We start from the raw sequence: 17,504 nt of genomic DNA, 5'->3' as shown, positions 1-17,504 counted from the left end.
ACCCCCCCTTTCCCCCCAGCACCCCCTGTTCCCCCCAGCACCCTTTTCCCTCCAGCACCCCTTGTTCCTCCTCTAAACCCCCCTTTCCCCAGCACCCCCTGTTCCCCCTCTGCAGCCCCCCCTTTCCCCCAGCACCCCTGTTCCCCCTCTGCAGCCCCCCTTTCCCCCAGCACCCCCTGTTCCCCCTCTGCAGCCCCCCCCCCTTTCCGCCTGCACCCCCTGTTCCCCCCCAGCACCCCCTTTTTCCCCGCACCGCCATAGCTGAGCCCAGTGGTGACTTTATTGCATGGTGGCAGTGCAGCATCACACAGTGCATCTGGTCGGGGACCTGGCGCTGCCCGGCCCTGTGGGGTGCGACAGCAGCCCCCCCGGCCCCCCAAAAACAGCCCGTGGGGAGCCCCCCGCCCGGGGGCGCTGGATGAAGGCTTGTGGTGGGGCAGCCGCCCCGGCACACTACGGCGCTGCCCCCCGGCTCTACCCCCCCGTGCTGTGCTGCTGCGTGGCTCTCCGGCCCCGCTCCTTCCCAGCGGCTCTGCAAGAGAAGGGGGCCACGATGGGGTGCTGGGGCTCGGCCCCCCCAGGACCCCCCGGCACCACCTGCCCCGGCTCACCTGCCATCCCTGGCATAGTGCTGCAGCACATACTCCTCAAAGCCGTCGGCCGCCTCCTCGTCGCCCTGCTCCCACCGCGCCACCTCCTCCAGCAGCTCCTCCACATCATCCACGAAGTCGACGAAGCGCAGGCGGTCGTGGGCGAAGACGCCGTCGGCCCTGAAGGCGCCGTCCAGCCGTGCCGCCAGCCTCCCGAAGTGCCCCCTCCAGCCCAGCCGCCCCATGAAGCCCTCCAGCAGCCGCAGGAACTGTGCCTTCTGCACTGGCTCCAGCGCGGCCCCCAGCACCTCCTGGCCCTCCTTGCGGGCGCAGTCGGTCACCCCCGAGCAGCCCTGGGGTGCCCGGTACTGGCTGAATGAGGGCAGTTCACGGGGGCTGTGCTGTGGGGGCCATGAGACGACTTCCCCCAGGCTTTGCCCGGCTTGTGCTCCCGGGGGGGGCCGGGGGTCCTTCCCGTGCCCGTGGAGTTTGCCCCGCTCCCGCTTCTCCCGCTCGTGGGGCGCCCCCCCGGCGCCGTGCCGCTTGTGCCGCCTGCTCTCCTTCTCCGCCTTGAATGGCTTCTTCCAGGGCCCAGGGAAGAGCTCAGCCCCCTCTGCCTCCAGCTCCCGACCCAGGCGCTGCTCCAGGGCGCTCAGCTCCTCCATGAGCCCCTCGAGACCCCCGGGGCCCCGCGCCCGCTCCAGGGCCCCCGCCAGCTCCTGCCGCACTGAGCGCAGCCAGCCGTGCTGCCGGGTGCCCTCCCGCCGAACCGCGTCCTCACCACAGGCTGTGGCGCCTGTGCCGGGGGGCTGCTCTGCTGCCGGCTCCCCGGCCCCGGGGCTGCCCAGTGCCCCCGCAGCCCGCAGGCGCTGCACCTCAGCCCGGGCGTTGCGGAGCGCGGTGGCCTCCCGCTCCAGCGCTGCGTGCAGCCGCGCGTTCTCCGCGGCCAGGCTCTGCTGCTGCGCCCCGGCTGCCGCCGCCTCGCCCTCGCTCTTCTGCAGCAGGGCATGCAGCTCTTCCTTGTGGGCCTGGAGCAGGGGGAGGGTGCGGGGGCCGTGAGCGAGGTGGGAGAGCAGCGCCGGGATGCGGCACCCGGCTTCCCCGGGCACAGCCGCGCTCACCCACCTGCAGCTCTGCCTGCATGAGCCGGATCTCCTGGTTCTCCTTGGCCAGCTTGTCCAGGAGGAGGCTCACGGACTGCACGCTCTGGGGGTCCCCGGCACCTGACGGGGGGGGCTTCTGCTGCGAGTCCTGGGGAAGGGGAAGGAAGGGAACCCTGGGGGTGCTGGGGGTGCCGCCTCCCCTTGGCCAGCTCAGGGGGGCTGAGCCCCACTGCGGACCCCCCTCCTTACATTGCCATCAGCAGGCAGCGGTGACTCCTGCTCCCCGGCTGCCACGTCCCGGCTCAGCACACTCCCCACAGGGCCTGGGGAAGAACCGGACAGGGATGTCTGACTGTGGCCGTACGTCTGGGCTGCCGCGGAGCTGCACCCTGCCCGGGCGGGACAGTCCCCCGTACTCACCATCCGCCGGGTCGTAGATGCCACCTGGGGAGAGGAAGGGACAATTAGGGGGACGCAGGGACCCTTGCCCTGCCCCTGGGACCCCCACTCACCGGAGATGATCAGCAGCCCCACGGCCACCAGCGCCAAGGCACCCAGCAAGTACTTGCTCATGCTGAGCCCGTCCTCAGCACCGGCATCCGGCATCCCCCAGCGTGGGGCAGGCGCGGGAGCGGGGGGCCTGGGATGGGCTCGTGGCCCTGCCGTCGCCGCAGCCCCTCCACATCATCGTCACTGCTGGTGCAGCTCCCCTCCTCCATTGGTGGCCCTGGGGATGGACAGGGCCTCCCTCCAGGGAGGGTCTGCACCCCAACACTGCCAGCGTGGACCCCCCCGGGCCAGTCCCCTGCGAGGGCCTAACCTGCTTTGGGGGTGTCAGGGCAGGGTCCCGGCTCAGCCTCGGCATCGGGCTCCTCCTGCTCATCGCCATCTGGCACGCCGGGCTCCATGGAGCCATTCGGGGCGGGCTCTGCCCCAGCCTTGGGGTCCCAACACTCCTCTGGGCCCTGCAGACACAGGCACCGGGGTCTCACGCGTCCCCACGGGGTGAGCAGGACCGCAGTCCCCCGGCTCCCAGGCTTACCCCCAGCCCGCTGCCCTTGGGGTGCTGGGCCTGGCCGGGGAAGGCGGCTGTGCTGTTGGCGGCCACGGCTGGGAAGAGGCAGAGAGTGGCGGTGAGCCGGCGGCACGGGGGGACACTGGGTCTGCCCCATCCCCACGGCTGCTGCCTGCCTGTGACGGTGTCCTGGGTGCCTTCATCCTCCTCCTCCGGGTCCTCATCCTCAGCCCCGTGGGAGACCGAATCCCGCTCTGGACCAACCGTGTCGATGGGCAGACCCTGGGAGAAGGAGGGCGGTTGGCACCTTCGGCCTCACGCCCCGTCTGCCTCCCTCTGCCCGCAGCCCTGCCTCCCCTGCCCACAGCTCCGGGCCCGCCGTGGGGTGCTGCCCCGGGGCATCCCCAGCCCTCACCTCGCTGCCCGCCAGCACCCAGCTGCTGTCCGAGTCCCGGGAGTCCGACTTCTCCGCCATGGGGACGGCCCAGAGCCACCTGCAAGGAGACGGAGGGAGGGAGGGAGGGACGCGACCCGGCTCCCGGCACCACCGGGATTTGACCGGGGAGAGCCGCGGTCCCCGCGACGGCCGGTCCCCAAACCCTGCCCGCGGCTGGGGACCCCCGGCTGCCGCAGGGAGCTGCCCCGGCCGAAGCACCGGCCGCCCCGGGAAGACCGGACCCCCCCCGCGTCCCCCCCGCCGACACCAGCTGCCACCGCGGGGTATTTTTAGCCGGGTGATGCCGCCCGGCAGGTGGGCGGGGGACGCGGGGCCCGGCGTGGGGACACCGCGGCCCCGCTCGGGCTCCCGCGGCCCCGCAGGAAGGCGGCGGTACCGGGAAGGGGATCTCGGGCACCCCCCACCGCCGGGGACCCGGGAACCGGCTCGGGGGGTGACGGCCCCGCCAGTGACACCCCTCCAGTCCCTGCGGCCGCGGCACCGGCCGATGCCCGTTCAAGCTGTGCCCGCCGCCCCGCTGCGCGACCCCGGCCCGGCACCCCCGGGCAACCGCACGGCCCCGCTCCCGGTTCCGGCCCCGCCCGGGGAAGCGGTCCCCGGGGCAGCGGTCCCCGGGGCCGGGCGGGGCCGGGCAGTACCTGGTGCCGCTGCCGGGCGCGGTCCCCCCGGTAACCCTCCGCCGGTCCCCCCGGTAACCCTCCGCCGGTCCCCCCGGTAACTTTCCCCCGGCGCCCGTCGCCGCCCTCGGGAAGGGGCGCGCACGTGACACGAACAGCCAATGGGGGCGGACGGCGGCCGCGACGGACCAATGGGCTGGCCCGAGGCGGGGGCACGTGGGTCCCCTCCGGTACCGGACACCCCCCCCCCCCCAATCCCCGGCGGAGCGGAGCGAGACACGGACACGCGGGTTTCAGAGTTTTATAGCGACGGTACAAAAGTTTCCATTAACGCTCGGCTAAAACGGGGGGAGCGGGGGGGGGGCGGGGCACCGGGACCGTCCCGAGCACCGGGGGGCGGGGGGGCGGAGGGAAGCACCGGGACCACCCCAAGCACGTGGAGGGGGGCACCGGGACCGCTGCACAGCCCCAGGGGGAGTCATGGATGGCGGTGGGGACTGGATCACCCCCTCCCCCGCAAGGGCACCGGCCCCACCAGGCAGAGCTGGGGGGGGGGGGGGGGGGGCTGGGGCGGCACCAGGGAGCCTCAGCCCCCAAAAGCCGGTGCACCGGAGCTGCAGCCCCCCCCCCCCCCCCCCCCCCCGCGGCAAAGGGCTGGCGACGGCGTGGCCAGCACCGGCCCGGAGCCTGCGGCGGGTCCCAGCGGCAGCCAGTGCCCGGCAAGGAGCCAGAGCCGGAACCCGGGGCCGTCTCTCCGGCTGGCAGGTGGGGCGATGGCTACGAAAAAAAAGGGGGTTTGGTCCTAATTCGGCGGGGGAAGCCGTACACAGCAGCAGGAGGGCGGCTCAGCCGTCGTTGGCGGCCACCAGCTGTCCCATGCCCTCCCGGACATAGACCGACTGGATCTCCTTTGTCTTCAGGCAGAAGTCGCAGGCCCAGACGGCGGAGGCCTCGGTGGTGAGCAGCCCGTAGGCGTTCTCCGTCATCCCGGTGCACTCCCGGTGGAACCACTTCTGGCAGGAGGCCTCACACAAGATGGCATCCTGGTCGTCATTCACCTCGTTGCGACAGGCCCCGCAGGGGTACACCAGCCCCGGTGGCGGCTGGTGACCTGAACCGCCAGCCGCCTTGCCGGGGGGGGGCGGCGGGAGGCTGTTGGTTTCGGGGGTGCCGGCGCCACGGCCGGCGCTGTTGGGGGCGAAGCCGGGCTGCGCCCCATTGACGGCGGCGGGGGAGCCCGAGTGCTGCTCCTGGGCGAAGGCGCTGGGGGGGGGGTTGAGGTTCTTGCCCCCCTCCTCGCTGCCGGCGGGGAAGCCGGGGTCGGCCCCGGGGAAGGGGCTGGCGTTGGGGGGGCAGGGGGGGCACGTTCTGCCCAGGGCGCTGCATAGGCGACTGTCCAAAGAGGTTGCCGGGCTGGCTGAAGCGCTGAGCTGCTGCTGACCCCCCGGGGGGGTTGAGGGCCGGCCCGGGGCCCACGTCCCCCCGGGGGGGCTGCCCCATGGTGGGGGAGATCATGGGCCCGAAGCCCCCGACGGGCCCCTGCATGAGCTGCCCCGTGGGGGGGCTGAAGTTCTGTCCGAGGGGCTGGCCAAAGGGCTGCCCGGGGAAGCCCATGCCCCCGGGCTGCACGTAGTTGGGGTTCTGGGGGGGCACGCCGAAGGCCGGGCCCATCTGCCCGGGGGCAAAGGGGGGAGGCTGCCTCCGCAGGGGCTGGGGGGCCCCCGCCGTAACCGGGGGGCACCTGTGGCGACATCCCCCCCTGGACGCGGAAGCCGCCGAAGGGCACGGGGCTGCCCAGGAAGGGGGCGGGGGCCGCCCCCACCTTGGGGGCCCCGAAGTCATCCTCGAAGGGGTTGGAGGCCACCAGGTGGTCCACCATGGGGGTGGGCGGCGGGGCGAACTCCGAGAGGTGGGAGTAGGCGGGGCCCTGCGGGGAGAAGGCGGCGGTCAGGGCGGCGGCGGTCAGGGCGGCGGCCCCCCCCGGCCCCGGCGCCGCCCGGAGCCCGCGGGCCCGGTCCTACCTGCGTGTTGGACTTGCGCCGCTTCTTCTCGGGGCTCTTCATCTGCAGCCCTGCGGGGACAAGCGGGGCCGCGTCAGCCGGGGCCGCGTCAGCCGGAGCCGGGCCCCCCCCCGCCCTCCCGGCCCGGCCCGGCCGCCCGCGCTCACCTGCCTTCCCCTGCTTCCGGCCGGGCCCGCCGGCGGCGGCGCTGCCCGCGGGGTGCGGGGGCCCCGGCGGGGGCGGCGGGGCCGGAACGCCTCCCTCCAGCTTCTCTGCGTGCGGGGCCGCCATGGCCCTCACAGCCGGCGCGGCACCGCCATGGCCCCGCGGCCGCCCCTCCGCACGGCGCCCCTGACCGGAACCGGAACCCGCGCGGGGCCAATCACCGCGCGCGGGGCGGGGCGAGGTGGCCGTCACGCGCCGGGGGGAGGGGGGAGGGAAGGAAGGGGAGTGGGACAAACCATGTGCGACGCCTGGGGGGGGGGGGGGGGGAGGGCGGGCCGGGATCAACCAACTACAGGGCGCTGGGGAGGGGTGAAGTAGAGCGGGTCGGACCACGTACAGCGCCCGCAGGGGAGAGCGGGACGGACCATGTGCAAGGCCGAGGGGGGGGGGGGGGGGAAGAGCGCGAAGGACCCATGTGCCGATCGAAGGGACGCCGCCGACGCCAGGGGCGGGAGGGGCCGCGTGCCCGGTGCTTCCCCCCCCCGGCGTTCCCCCCCCCCCCCCCCCACACCAGCCAGGGCCTAGAGAAATACCAACTTTTAATACCAACCGCCGGTTCCTTTGGTATAGCGGGGCCCGGGGGGGCCCGGGGCTGCGAGGGGCAGGGCTGCGCTTTGGCTTGGGGGGAGTAACACCGTGCATGCAAAAGGGGGGGTGTGGGGGGGTGTGGGGTGCACCCTCCCACCGCCCCCCGGAGCTGCCGGAGCCGGCCGTGCCCCCGGGGGGGGGGGGGGGGTGGGGGGGTGGAGCAGGGAGGGGGTGTGGAGGAGCACGTCCCGGGAAGGGGCACAGCCGGGGCTGGGAGCGCAGGGGGGACACTGTCCCCAGCCCCCCGCCCCGCGGCATTGCATAAGAGTGTGGGACCTGCGGGGTCAAGGCACAGAGTTAACACGTAAAGTGATCGGGTACAGTCGGCGTGGGGCCGGCCGGGCCTTGTGCTTGGGGGAGCAGAGCCCCCCCCTGCAGCCCCCCCCCCCATGGCCCGTGGGGCAGGGGACGAGGCCGGGCTGCCCCCCGGCTTGGGGGGGGGGGGGGGGGGGCTCGGCTCCACCAGCCCTGAGCCCGTGCCCACGCCGGTGAGCGCGAGAGCAGCCGCAGCAGGGCCAGGTTTTGGTAGGAGCTGAGCTGCTGCGCGAAGGCTGGAGCCGGGAGGAGGCAGGGGCTTCGGCAAGAACAGCCCCTGGCCCCGCAGGCAGCTCACACCACGCTGCCCCTGCACCCCGCGGCCGCCAGCTCCTCGTGGCAGAGGGGAACAGGCCCCATCCCTGGCCAAGTCCATGCTCAGTCCTGGGCAGAGCACCCGACTGAGAGTCCGAGGGCTCCCTGGGGCAGGGAGCAGGGCCGGGGGGCTGCACGCCAGGGCCCCCGGGCGCTCACAATCTCCTCTCCACCGGCTGCTGCAGGCACATCTCGCTGCCGGCCGAGATGATGGGCAGGTGATTGTCCATGTGGTAGCTGATGAGGTGGCTGACGCTCTCGAAGCGGTGGTCTTTCGTCCGAACCTGGGGGGTCGGGGAAGGGGCACTCAGGAGGCTGCTGATGCCTGGGGGAGGCCAAAGCAGCCACCAGCCCCCAGGAGCTGCGCACCGAGCTGGGGGGAGCAGCCCTCACCCCCACACTCCGCCAGGCCCTCTCCAGAGGGATCCCCTGAGGAGCGGCGGGGAAGCCCAGTGCCCTGGTGGCTCTTGTAACCCCCAGGGCCCCCCTGAGCTGTGCCTAGCTCTGTCCCCAGCACATTACATGGACTCACCACTCCCTCAGGATCGACGAGCAGCAGATGCTTGGGCTGCCCGCCCTGCAAGCCAGTCAGCACGTACTGGCCCGGGGTGGTGGTGCTCTCCCGCACCAGGAAGTCTCCGTTCACCTTCAGCAGCTTCTCGGCCTCCTTACGGTTCATCTTCCCGTGGTACCAGGGCTCCCGTCTCAGCTGCTCCTCCATGGAGGCCACCACCTGGGCAGGGGGCAGCCCCACAGGCACGGACGGGGGCACACGCAGGGCATCTTCAAAGGGCTCTGCAGGGAGGGAGGAGCGGGCGGTCCGGGACCGACCTCACAGGCACCCACCCCCAGCCCAGGACAGACCCCCGAGCCCAGGCACGGCTGCGGCTGCCGTCCCACTCACTCATGTCAAAGAGGTCTCTCTGGGCGCTGCCGTTGGCCGTTGCGGGGGTGCCAGCGGCCGACGCTTGGCGTGTCTTGTCCATGTTCTGCACGTTGACGTAAGACGGGTCATCAAACAGGTCCGTGCGGCCGGACGTGCCCCCCGGAGCCGGGTATTTTTCTCTCCCTGCTGCCAAGAGCACTGTGGTCAGCAGAGCTCCAGCCTGCCTCGGCCCCAACACCAGTGCCTGCTCTCGGAGCACTTGGGGTCCAGGAAAGCAGACAGGGACCAGCCAGGTCCATCACGTTACCTTGGGCAGGAGCGTGCTGCTTCCGGGGGTCGTACTCCCCGCCGGATGTCTGGCCGACGGGCTGCAGGGAGAAGCGGGCGGTGAGCCCTGCTGCGCTCCCCATCCCTTCCCGCTCCCCACACCCTGGGCTGCTAGAGGTGCCAGGGAGACAGGTGCCACGGATCTTGTGGTGGAATAACCCTGAGTGAAGAGCCCACAGCACCGTCGGGGTCCCTGCATCTCCCTTGTAACATGAAGCCTCCCCATGAGGACATGCCCAGAGCCTTACCAGCGTGGCCCCCAAGTGATTGGGGGTCTGAGCAGCCCCGTCCCGCAGCCGCATGTCCACAACCCCCCCGATGGGAGGCTCCTTGCCGGGGAAGTCATTGTAGTACTGGTGATCGGGGGCCGGTTCCTCCTCTTCCTCATCCCAGGCAGAGCCATCGAACCCCGCCATCCTGAGAGGGCATGGCACAGATGAGCAGCTGACAGCAGCCAGGGCTCCATCCCCTCTCCAAACCCAATCAATCTCGGACACCCTCCCACCTTCTTCCTTCCCACCTAGCCCTGCCCTTACCTGTCGTGAGGTGTCACCAGTTTTGGGGGGTTCTTCAGGTACTGCTTGAACCGCAGCTCGAAGGCCTGCCCAATGGTGCTGATCACATCCTGCGCCAAGCCCTCAGGGCACTCCAAGATATGGCAGGCTGGGGAGGGAATGGTGGGATGGGAGTGTGGAACCCCAACGTTGAGTTCTCCACCCCTCGAGCCTGCCCTATGCACCCCAGAGCTTCCTTACGGGGCACCCACTCCGTTCCCGCCACACTGAGCTGCGCCTAAACATCCACGAAACGGGGCTCCGGCATTTAGGACCCTCGGCAGCAGCCTCACCTCTTTGATTGACAGGGTCTTTGGCAACATAGGCGACGTACTCGGCTGTGTCCTGTGGGCGAGACACCAGCGGTGAGACAGGGCTGCCGGGGAGCGCGGTGCCTGAGACTTCAGGGAGAGGGCAGGAGAGGCACCGATCCCTAGCACGGGGCAGGGCACGCGCGGATGGGGACCCTGTGTACTCACCGGGTCTCCCCCAGAAGCGAAGGAGATGGACTGCATGTGGTGGTTGGCAATGATCTGCAAGGCAGAGAGTTTATTGGACACAGCCAGGAGCTCCTCGGTGCCCAGCCAGAGGTGGCACCTCCTGCCTGCCGCGCTCCTCCCAGGGCTGGCCCGGCACGGGGGCTTACAAGCCTCCGGAGCCCTGGTTATGAGCCACAGGCCACCAGGAAAAGAGCTGGGGCACCAACAGGGCCACCAAGAGCGGGGTCAAAACCAGGAGACCCGGCCCCAGGCCAGGGGACTTGGATCTCTCAGTCTCCAGGACAGATCCTGCAAAGCATGCGGGCTATCGCTCTTCACCCCTGGGGACCAGGGGGAGGTGGGCACTCAGCAGATCACACAGCCCACCCAGACATCCCTTAGGGAGGCTGGGGACATCCCCTGCCCCAGCAGGGCATGGGATGGGGGACACGAGGATTCCTGCTCATCTAAAGCCAGTCGCCCAGCCCCCGGCACCTCCCTGCTCTCACCTGCTTGCAGTCAGAAGCCATGAGGTTGAGGCTGCTGGTGGAGATGGTCAGGGTGATGGGCATGCCGGCAAACTTCAGGTTGCTCTTGCCCAGGATGGAGTTCAGGGAGCGGCCGCAGGGCTGGGGGCAAACGGCAGCATGGGAAAAGGGGCTCCCCAGGCCAGACACAGCCTGGCTGTGGGGGGACACGGCATATCCTGCCACCCTCCACGGCAGAGATGGGCGCCTCCTCCTCACCACTGCTCCTGCCAAGCTCCGCTGGCCTGAGCCGCGGTGGGAGATCGGAGCCTCAGGCTGCCCAGCCCAGGCACGGCCAGCTGGGCTGGGATCCGGCCCTCGGCCCTGTGCCCAGACAGCCGAGCATGCTCCCCCCCCCCAGCAGCTCCCCAGCCCAGCCTCACCTTTCTCCTCCGCACGGCTCCCTTGGCACCGGGCACGGCCTCGCACACCAGCCCAATGGCCTCCCTGTGGGGAGCACAGCAGGATGTCAGTCCCCCCTAGTGCCTGCCCTCCCCGTTCCCTTGTGACCCCACAACCACAGGGCCGAGGATGCAGGGACCAGCACGGAAGGGACAGGGTGACGAGCGGAAAGCCCTCGGGGGCAGCACCGGCCAAGGCTCTTCAAGCAGGGGAAGTGCGCTGGCGTTCATATTTGATGGGGCTGCAGGCAGCCCGGCCCCCACCGAAAGCCCCACATGCCACCAGAGGCTTGCACGGGGCTCGTACCCCCGCCTCCCCCAAAAGCAGCAGCCCCTGGGAAGAGGCAGAGCTCACCTGGTGACCTGCGTCCTGGTGTTGAAATCCAAAGCCCTCATGGACTGGAGGACTTCCACGCAGCCCATGTACTGGGGGAGAGAGCAGGGTCAGCCCGGCCAGCCCTGGGGTTTGCTCCCCACGCAGCCGGGGAGGGGGCCGGGGCCCCGAGCCCCCTGGCTCCGCAGCGGTGACCTCCCCAGGAATCCCACTGCCCACCTGCCGCCGCCAAGGAGCACGCCAGGAGGTCCCCAAATCCCCACCATGACCCTTCCCACACCCCCCCAGTCCCGAGCACTCACCCGGACGTGATAGGAGACCCCGGGGCCCATGACCTTGTCATCCGGGTGCAGCCAGCCGCGGGTGGGCTTATTGACGAAGCTGCCGTGGCGGGTCCATTCGTCACCCCCCAGCTGGCCGCCTTCCACCCGCGTCTTCTTCCCGCAGCTCAGCTTGTTCATATCCTGGGAACAGACAGCGACAGGTCCTGCTGAGTCGGGGCCGGTAGCCCCCCCTGGTGCCGGTGCCAGCGTCCCGGCAGGGCCGGGCTCTCCCGGGCTGCCGCCGGCCGAGGAGCCCCGCAGGCTGAGCAGGTTGGCGGGGTTCGAGAGCTTCAGGTTGGCCATTTTGGGGAAGAAGGAGCAGAGGGTGGTGGGGCTGTCCTCCGACTCGGGCGAGAGCTCCCCGAGAGGCGCCGCAGGGCCAAGGGAGGAGGAGGAGAGGGAGCCAGGCAGAGACTGCGTGCCTGCGAGGGACTCCACTGGGGAGGCCGGGACCCCCAGGCCCCCCACCGCCTCCTCCAGAGAGGAGACGGACTCATTCCGCAGGTGGCTGTATTTGCTCTTCTGCAGGAGATCCATGCCGGAGAGAGATGAGAAGGGCCGGGGCCAGCCCGGCTCGCGTGGCAGCGGGGTGGAGGCAGCTGGCCGGGTCTCACGGGGGCCCCATGGAGAGTCCAAGCACCTGCAGCCGCCGGGAAGCCAAGCAGAAGCCTCGGCTGAGCTCCACGCCAGGCTCGCGCCAGCCCGGCATGGCTGGCAGGGAGAGCCGGCCCCAGGACACCAGGCAGCGGGCCCGGGGGCTGCCCGGCTCCGCACCGTCGCAGCCGATCGATTGCGATCGGCGTCAGCAAGGATGCGTGGATCCAGCCAGACGGAGAGCAACCCCCCACTCCCACCGCGGCAGGGAGGAAACGGGGCCGCGGCGACGCCCCGGGGAGCCGCCGGCTCGGGGAGGGGGGCTCAGCACACTCGGCCCCCAGCCTGGAGGTCCTCAAACCCCGTGGCCCCGCGCTGCTCCTGCACCAGACCGGCAACAAATCCCATTGTCTTCAGCCGGGGCCAGATCTGGCCCCCTCTGCCCTGCCACCGGGTCCGGCACGGCTGCCCTCCGCCCCAGCCGGCTCGCTCCAGCCCCTGCGTTGCCCCGCTGCCACCAGCCGCTAAGAGGAAATCAAAAGCATGAATATTTAAAGCCCTGAGACAAGGCAGCCACAGAGCGCATCCAAGCCCAGCCCAGCCCCGTTCCGAGCACCGTCCAGGAGCAAACAAGGTCCTTCTGTGGCAGCCAGTGCTACACAACCCACGTGCTGGTGGCGGGCAGCCGCCGTTGGCTCCCCGGGCTCTGCAGGGGGGAGCGGCGCCCGAAGCCGGGGGGGCCGCGATGCTGAGATGCTGCCGATGTTCGCGGCTGCCTGGGAAGCAGGGACATCCAGTCCTTTGAGAGTGCGGCTCTGGGCACGATCTCGCCCGGAGGGCTGGTGGGAGGAAGAGGAGGATGCCCGGGAGCAGGATACAGGTGGGCTGTCCGCCGGGTGAGGCAGGGCTCAGCGTGGGCCCCCAGCCACGGCAGGGAGCCGGCAGGAGAGGCGGCTGCTGCTAATTGCTGCTGCTTCCCGCATCCCGGCCAGCGCTGAGCAGCGGCTCCTCCCGGGAGAGGAGAAGGGGCTGCCGCTAATCGGAAGGGCCGTGCTGACTCACGGGTGGCAGGGCAGGCTCTGCCCGCGGCGGGGGCTGCGCGCGGGCTGGGGCACAGCGCAGGAGGGGCTCCCGGCGAGGGGTGGGGACCCAGCGCCTATCTGGAGCAGAAAAATCAAGGTCACAGGCGGAGCTAGTGGGAGCGGGCAGTGAGAGCGTGCCAGGGGGCAAACCTCAGCCCCTTCTACCGCGGGGAGCCGGGCAGAGCCCCCACCTGTGGGTGGGGGGCGTCAGGGGCAAGTCTCCCCTGCTCCCCCGTCCTCGATGCACCAGCACGCCGGCAGGACCTCGGGCCAGCCTGACCGCACTGCCCGCACCTGCGCCACTCTCCACGGCCTCATCCGTGCCAGCCTCCCTGGGGGGCAAGAGCTCTCCCCCCTTCCATGGGCTGAAGCAGGGATTTTGGGCAGCCCCACGGTGCCCAACCCCTCTGACCCGCCATGGGCTGGGGCCTTCCCAGGCACCAGGCGCTCCTCAAAACTGGCCACCGAGCCAAAACTGGGTAAAACCCAGCCCAAGGGAAGGGCTCTCCCTGCTTGGACCCACCGCGGAGCACTGCTCAGCACTGGCGGCTGCCTGCCCCGCTTCCCAAACGCTGGCACGCCGCCACAGGGACAGGGAAATGGGAGCCAGGACAGAGCTGGAAATAGCCTCCTGCATGGCGCGAGGGGCTGCGGCTCACGACGGCGGGTCTGTCACCAGCCTCCTCCCGGCACCGGAGCATCGCCTTGGCCGCACATGCCGCCTCCGCGAGTGCCAGCCCCCACCTCAGCCGCCGCCGGCGGTGGTGGTGGTCCCACGGGTGCAGTGAGCCCACGCCAGCCGTCCCGCGAAGCGCTCGTCCCCGCCAGGGGCCCCCCGGCCGCTCGGCGCTGTGACCTTCCCGTGGCCGGCAGCGCCGCTGCTCTAAAGAAAAGCAGGAAGCTTGGGGCCAGGGAGCCAGGAAGCCGCCAGCCCCACAACGGGCCAGCCGCAGCCCCCGGCTGCCGGGGGGGAGCCGAGCTGGGCGGCGTCGAATGGGCGCAGGGCATTGGGGTTTGCCCATGAGGGCCCGGCTGCTGGCGGACGTGGGGCTGGGGTCCCCTGGCACGGCAGCACAGGCTCTGTGAGCCCCGACGCTTCCCCAGGGCCCTGCCGGGATAAGAGCAGGAGGGAATTGCACAGGGGCAGGGGGGTCTCCTTGGCCCCTTCCCACCACTCCAGGCCCCGGCTGTTGCCCAGACAGGCGACAGGGCTCGGAGCAGCCGTCCCCGACACACACCAAGGGGCTGGCGCACCCCAGGAGCCGCAGCCCCCTGCTCAGACAAGCCTCTGCTTTTACAAAATGGAATAATTTCTGATTTTATCAGAACCTCCTGAGGCTAGCCGGCCCACGTCACCCTGCCAGCCTGCACCATCTGGGGACAAGACGTATTGCTGCTCCCAGCCCTTGGAGACCAGAGGTGCTGGTGCTGCCGCCGCTGCCGCCACAGCCCCAGAGCCCACCCCAGGGCATCAGAGACCCCTTCGCAGCAGGCTCAGAGCGCAGAAGGCAAACCGAGACGCGTGCAGAGCCACAGAAAAACAGTCCTGCCTGAACAGGCAGCCCTTGAGCCCCATCCAGCAGGCAGCAGCCCTTCCCCTTGCCAGACAGGCCGGCAGTGAGCTCCTGCCCCTGCAGCGGAGGATGAGCGGAGCAGCCAGAACAACGTCCTGGCCCAACCGCTCCTTGTGCCCCAGCAGCAAGGAGAGGCACCGGATCGGCCAGATCCTCCCCGCGCATGGGAGAGGCAGAGGGACATGGGCTAATTTCAGGTGCCTGGGGCTGGGACTTCACGCACAGCCCGGGGCGAGGAAGAGGAGCAAGAGAGGGGACGCTTGGGGCCCCGCTACCGGGCCAGCGCCTGACATCCTCCCAGGAAACACAAACTGGGAGCTGAGTCAGAGACCTGGAACACGCCAGTGGTTTGGCAAGAAATCGCAGCGAGGAGCAGGCAGCCGTGTGCTGGCCACTGCCGCATGTACACGCCTCGCCCGGGGCAGGAGACACCCCCCCCCCCGCCTCGGTCCAACAGTGGCCACAGTAGAGCCATCCCCAAGCCTCCAGGGCAGGGGGGAAGCAAAGAAAAACACTCAAATCCAGCCAACAGCTGTTTTTTTTCCCCCCCATACATCACGACAGCATCACACAGCATCTATGCGTTCCTGCGCGCAACCGCTCCGCCACTCAGAAGAGGGGTCAGGAGACGCCAGTGGAGACCTGGGGAGGAGGCCAGGGCCCTGCCAGCGGGGAAAGAGGGGAGGCAGGATCCACCACCGAAGCCACCTAGCCCTCCACCGAAGTCCTTACCACGTACTCCATCGCCGGCGGAGGGCAGGGCAGGCCCTGGGCAGGGAACAGAAACACACAGCCCCTCTCGTCTGGCACTCTGACCTGCGGTTCAGGGACAAACAGGGAGTTAGCCAGCCCTGCCCCAGACCGCCGAGGTGGTGGCCCTGGCGCCAAGAGACAGACCCTGCTCCTCCTCGCTGACCGCAGGCGGATGGGGCCGTAGCAGCCATGCAACACACTGCTGACACACGGGGCGAGAGAGCCAGGGAAGCCTCCTGCTTCCCACATGAAGGAGGACGGAGCTGGGATGTGCTGGGGCAAGAGCACGAGGCCGAGCCTGGCTCTGCTCAGACCTTGCCCCCACCGGCAAATGGTGTCAGGGACCAAGAGTCACTCCATGACCCAAGACAGGTCTCAGAACTGATCCCTGCCCAGCCCCAAAACCAGCGCCCAGAGGGCCACACGCAAGGCGGGGAGAACAGAGGCAGCCCAGAGGGCAGAGCTGCTCCCTCCTGCCCACATGCCACCCCACCGCAAAAGGACCCGCAGAGCCCCCGGGGCTGCGGCCCTCTCCTCCCCAGGGGAGCAGTGAAGAAGGGAGTCACGGAAGGAGGCTACGAGAGGGGAGCCAGGAGGGGCAGGAAGTTCTGCAAGGGGAAAACAAGGCAAGCGAAGCAGGAGCAGCTCCAGAGCCACTGCCCTTCCCACTCCCACCCCCAGTGCCCAGCCGATGCGGTCAGGGCCGGGCCAGCCGAGCAGTGCAGGGCAGCAAACATGATTTACTTCCTTGCAGCAATCATGCCCTTATCTGGGGCCTGCGAAGGCAGCGCCGGAGCCCAGGCGGGCGCCAACGCGATTAGCTCGAGAGGCAGCGAGATAAGGAGGGCCCCGCTTGGCAAGTGCAGCAGTGCAGACTGGCCCTGGGCAGGGCCCGGCAGTACCGTGCCAGGTCACTCGCTGCCGAGCAAAGGCAGCGACAAGGTCCTTTGGACGCTGGGGACTGAGGCTGGCGGCAGGGAAGGAGGATCAGGACCGCGACCTGGGGTGTTCAGCCTCACCGAAGCCTCCTCGGGGCCCAGCTGTGTCCCCCGCGAGGAGGAGACGCTGCCCCACGCAGCTCCCGGGGGCACAGGCAGCCCAGCCACGGTGCTCCCTCACCAACAGGCTACGGGTGCATCCTCAGTCCCTGCTTGGCTGGGAAGACACAGCGTCTTGGACCCCTCTGGAACAGGCTGAGGCCAGGGTGTCCCCGGGGAGAGCTGCCGAGAGCCGCCCTTTGCCCACAGGCTTCCACAGCGCCAACCCGGCGGGCAGGGCCCGGGTCACGTTTCCTCGGACCCCACGTCTGGGGCCTCCCCGGGGCCAGCGCAGCGTGCGGGTGACCCCATCGGAGAGATTCAACCAGAGAAGCAGGGACAGCCTTCAACGGACAGACGCACAGACAAAACACTCTGCCGGGGGGAAGGCATAGGCCTGCAATGGGGAATATCTACCCCTGTCCACGATAGCTGGGTCTGCTCCGGATACCCCCTGCCTTCCTTCAAAGCATCAAAGCACAGGCAGGGCTGAAGGCAGGACGGCAGGAGGCTGCACCCAGGCATCGTGGAGGCCGAGGATCCCTCCGAACCCCACCGGTGCCCCGTCCCCGCCGGGGGTCACGCCAGCCTGGGGTCCGGGAGTCTTCCCCAGGCCTTGACAGCGTCCCTCGAGCCGGCCTCGCTCCCCTGCACCACACCGGCACGCGTCCCTCAGCGCCCGGGATGGGGCAACACAAGCCGGAGCCCAGCGAGCGGCCCCGGGCACGCACAGCGACCGCCACGCCGGGGGGGGGGGGGGGGGGGGTGTCCAGGGCACCGGAGTCACCCCGAGACCCAGAGGCGACCGAGCAGCTGGCACAGCCCGGCACCGCTGCCGCCGGCCCCGGCTGGGCCGCCCAGGGAAGGGGCCGGGCCGGGCCCGCCCCACGGGGCCCCGAGCCCCCCGCTCGGCTCCCCTGCGCCGGGCTCGCAGAGGCAGCGGGGAAGGGCGGCCCGGCCCCCGCAGCGCCGAGGGAGGCAGCGCCGGGCCCCGGGGGCGGCTGCGGCGGGACCCCCCGCTCGCGCCGCGGAAGGTAGCGGCGGCGAGCGGTGCGCGCCGGCGAGCGGGGAGGACTCAGCCCCAGCGGCACCACCGCCGCGGGGATTCCCCGGGGCGCAGCCCGGCACCGCGGGGCGTCGCCCGCCCCGGGAGCCCGGGGCCTGCGCTGCCGCCGGGGGCCCCGCACGGCCCGGCCGCTCCCGCGGGGCTGCGCAGGCCGCGCCGGCCCCGCCGCGGCCCCCGGGCGCGGCCCCCCCGCCCCGGGCCGGCCCGCGCGCTCACCGGGGCACCATGGGTCTCGCGCCGGTCTCCTCCGGTCCCGGCGGCCGCGGCGCCCGCACCGCCCGCCCTCCCCCCGCCGCGCCGCCACTCACTTCCGGCCCACGCCCTCCAGCGCGGCTTCACCGC

At 70.9% G+C, this 17,504-nt stretch overlaps 3 protein-coding genes across 7 annotated transcripts; all 3 read right to left on the bottom strand.

The window, feature by feature from the left end:
- Positions 1–262: 262 nt before the first annotated feature.
- PBXIP1 (PBX homeobox interacting protein 1) lies at positions 263–3,865 on the bottom strand. Its single transcript, XM_076359856.1, is given in 14 exon segments — positions 263–532; positions 612–1,002; positions 1,005–1,050; positions 1,052–1,618; positions 1,716–1,841; positions 1,943–2,016; positions 2,114–2,137; positions 2,206–2,325; positions 2,328–2,420; positions 2,514–2,658; positions 2,736–2,803; positions 2,885–2,990; positions 3,124–3,202; positions 3,804–3,865. Coding segments are annotated over 13 exon segments (1,878 nt in total). The 5' UTR covers positions 3,184–3,202; positions 3,804–3,865; the 3' UTR covers positions 263–474.
- Positions 3,866–4,436: 571 nt separating this feature from the next.
- On the bottom strand, positions 4,437–6,088 carry PYGO2 (pygopus family PHD finger 2). Its single transcript, XM_076359914.1, is given in 5 exon segments — positions 4,437–5,134; positions 5,136–5,498; positions 5,500–5,709; positions 5,804–5,853; positions 5,950–6,088. Coding segments are annotated over 5 exon segments (1,254 nt in total). The 5' UTR covers positions 6,074–6,088; the 3' UTR covers positions 4,437–4,627.
- A 943-nt stretch (positions 6,089–7,031) lies between these two features.
- SHC1 (SHC adaptor protein 1) lies at positions 7,032–17,428 on the bottom strand. Of its 5 annotated transcripts, XM_076360158.1 has the most exons (14): positions 17,379–17,428; positions 15,039–15,122; positions 11,036–11,197; positions 10,755–10,825; positions 10,382–10,445; positions 9,981–10,100; positions 9,472–9,525; positions 9,286–9,337; positions 8,975–9,101; positions 8,687–8,855; positions 8,419–8,479; positions 8,130–8,297; positions 7,758–8,020; positions 7,032–7,509 (listed from the first exon to the last, which is right to left on the bottom strand). In XM_076360158.1, the coding sequence occupies exons 2-14, from the start codon at positions 15,048–15,050 to the stop codon at positions 7,381–7,383; spliced, it is 1,452 nt and encodes a 483-aa protein (XP_076216273.1). In that variant the 5' UTR covers positions 15,051–15,122; positions 17,379–17,428; the 3' UTR covers positions 7,032–7,380. The 5 variants fall into 5 exon arrangements, with proteins under 5 accessions (XP_076216273.1, XP_076216272.1, XP_076216271.1 ...); XM_076360157.1 differs by lacking the exon at positions 15,039–15,122 and having other exon boundaries at positions 17,379–17,416; XM_076360156.1 differs by lacking the exon at positions 17,379–17,428 and having other exon boundaries at positions 8,130–8,294; positions 15,039–15,101.
- Positions 17,429–17,504: the final 76 nt, after the last annotated feature.

This window comes from Aptenodytes patagonicus, chromosome 26 (genome assembly GCF_965638725.1).
Source record: "Aptenodytes patagonicus chromosome 26, bAptPat1.pri.cur, whole genome shotgun sequence".
Taxonomy (NCBI): Eukaryota; Metazoa; Chordata; class Aves; order Sphenisciformes; family Spheniscidae; genus Aptenodytes; species Aptenodytes patagonicus.
The sequence above is the reverse complement of the archived record's forward strand: the minus strand, read 5'-3'. Positions and strand labels throughout refer to the sequence as shown.

Excerpts from the sequence above, each read along its gene's own strand:
- SHC1 (XM_076360155.1), bottom strand. The coding sequence starts at position 11,593 with ATGGATCTCCTGCAGAAGAGCAAATACAGCCACCTGCGGAATGAGTCC. Across the intron at positions 9,338-9,471 it reads TCGCTTCTGGGGGAGACCCG|GACACAGCCGAGTACGTCGC; the intron begins GTGAGTACACAG and ends TCTCGCCCACAG. Across the intron at positions 8,021-8,129 it reads GAGAGACCTCTTTGACATGA|AGCCCTTTGAAGATGCCCTG; the intron begins GTGAGTGGGACG and ends CCCTCCCTGCAG.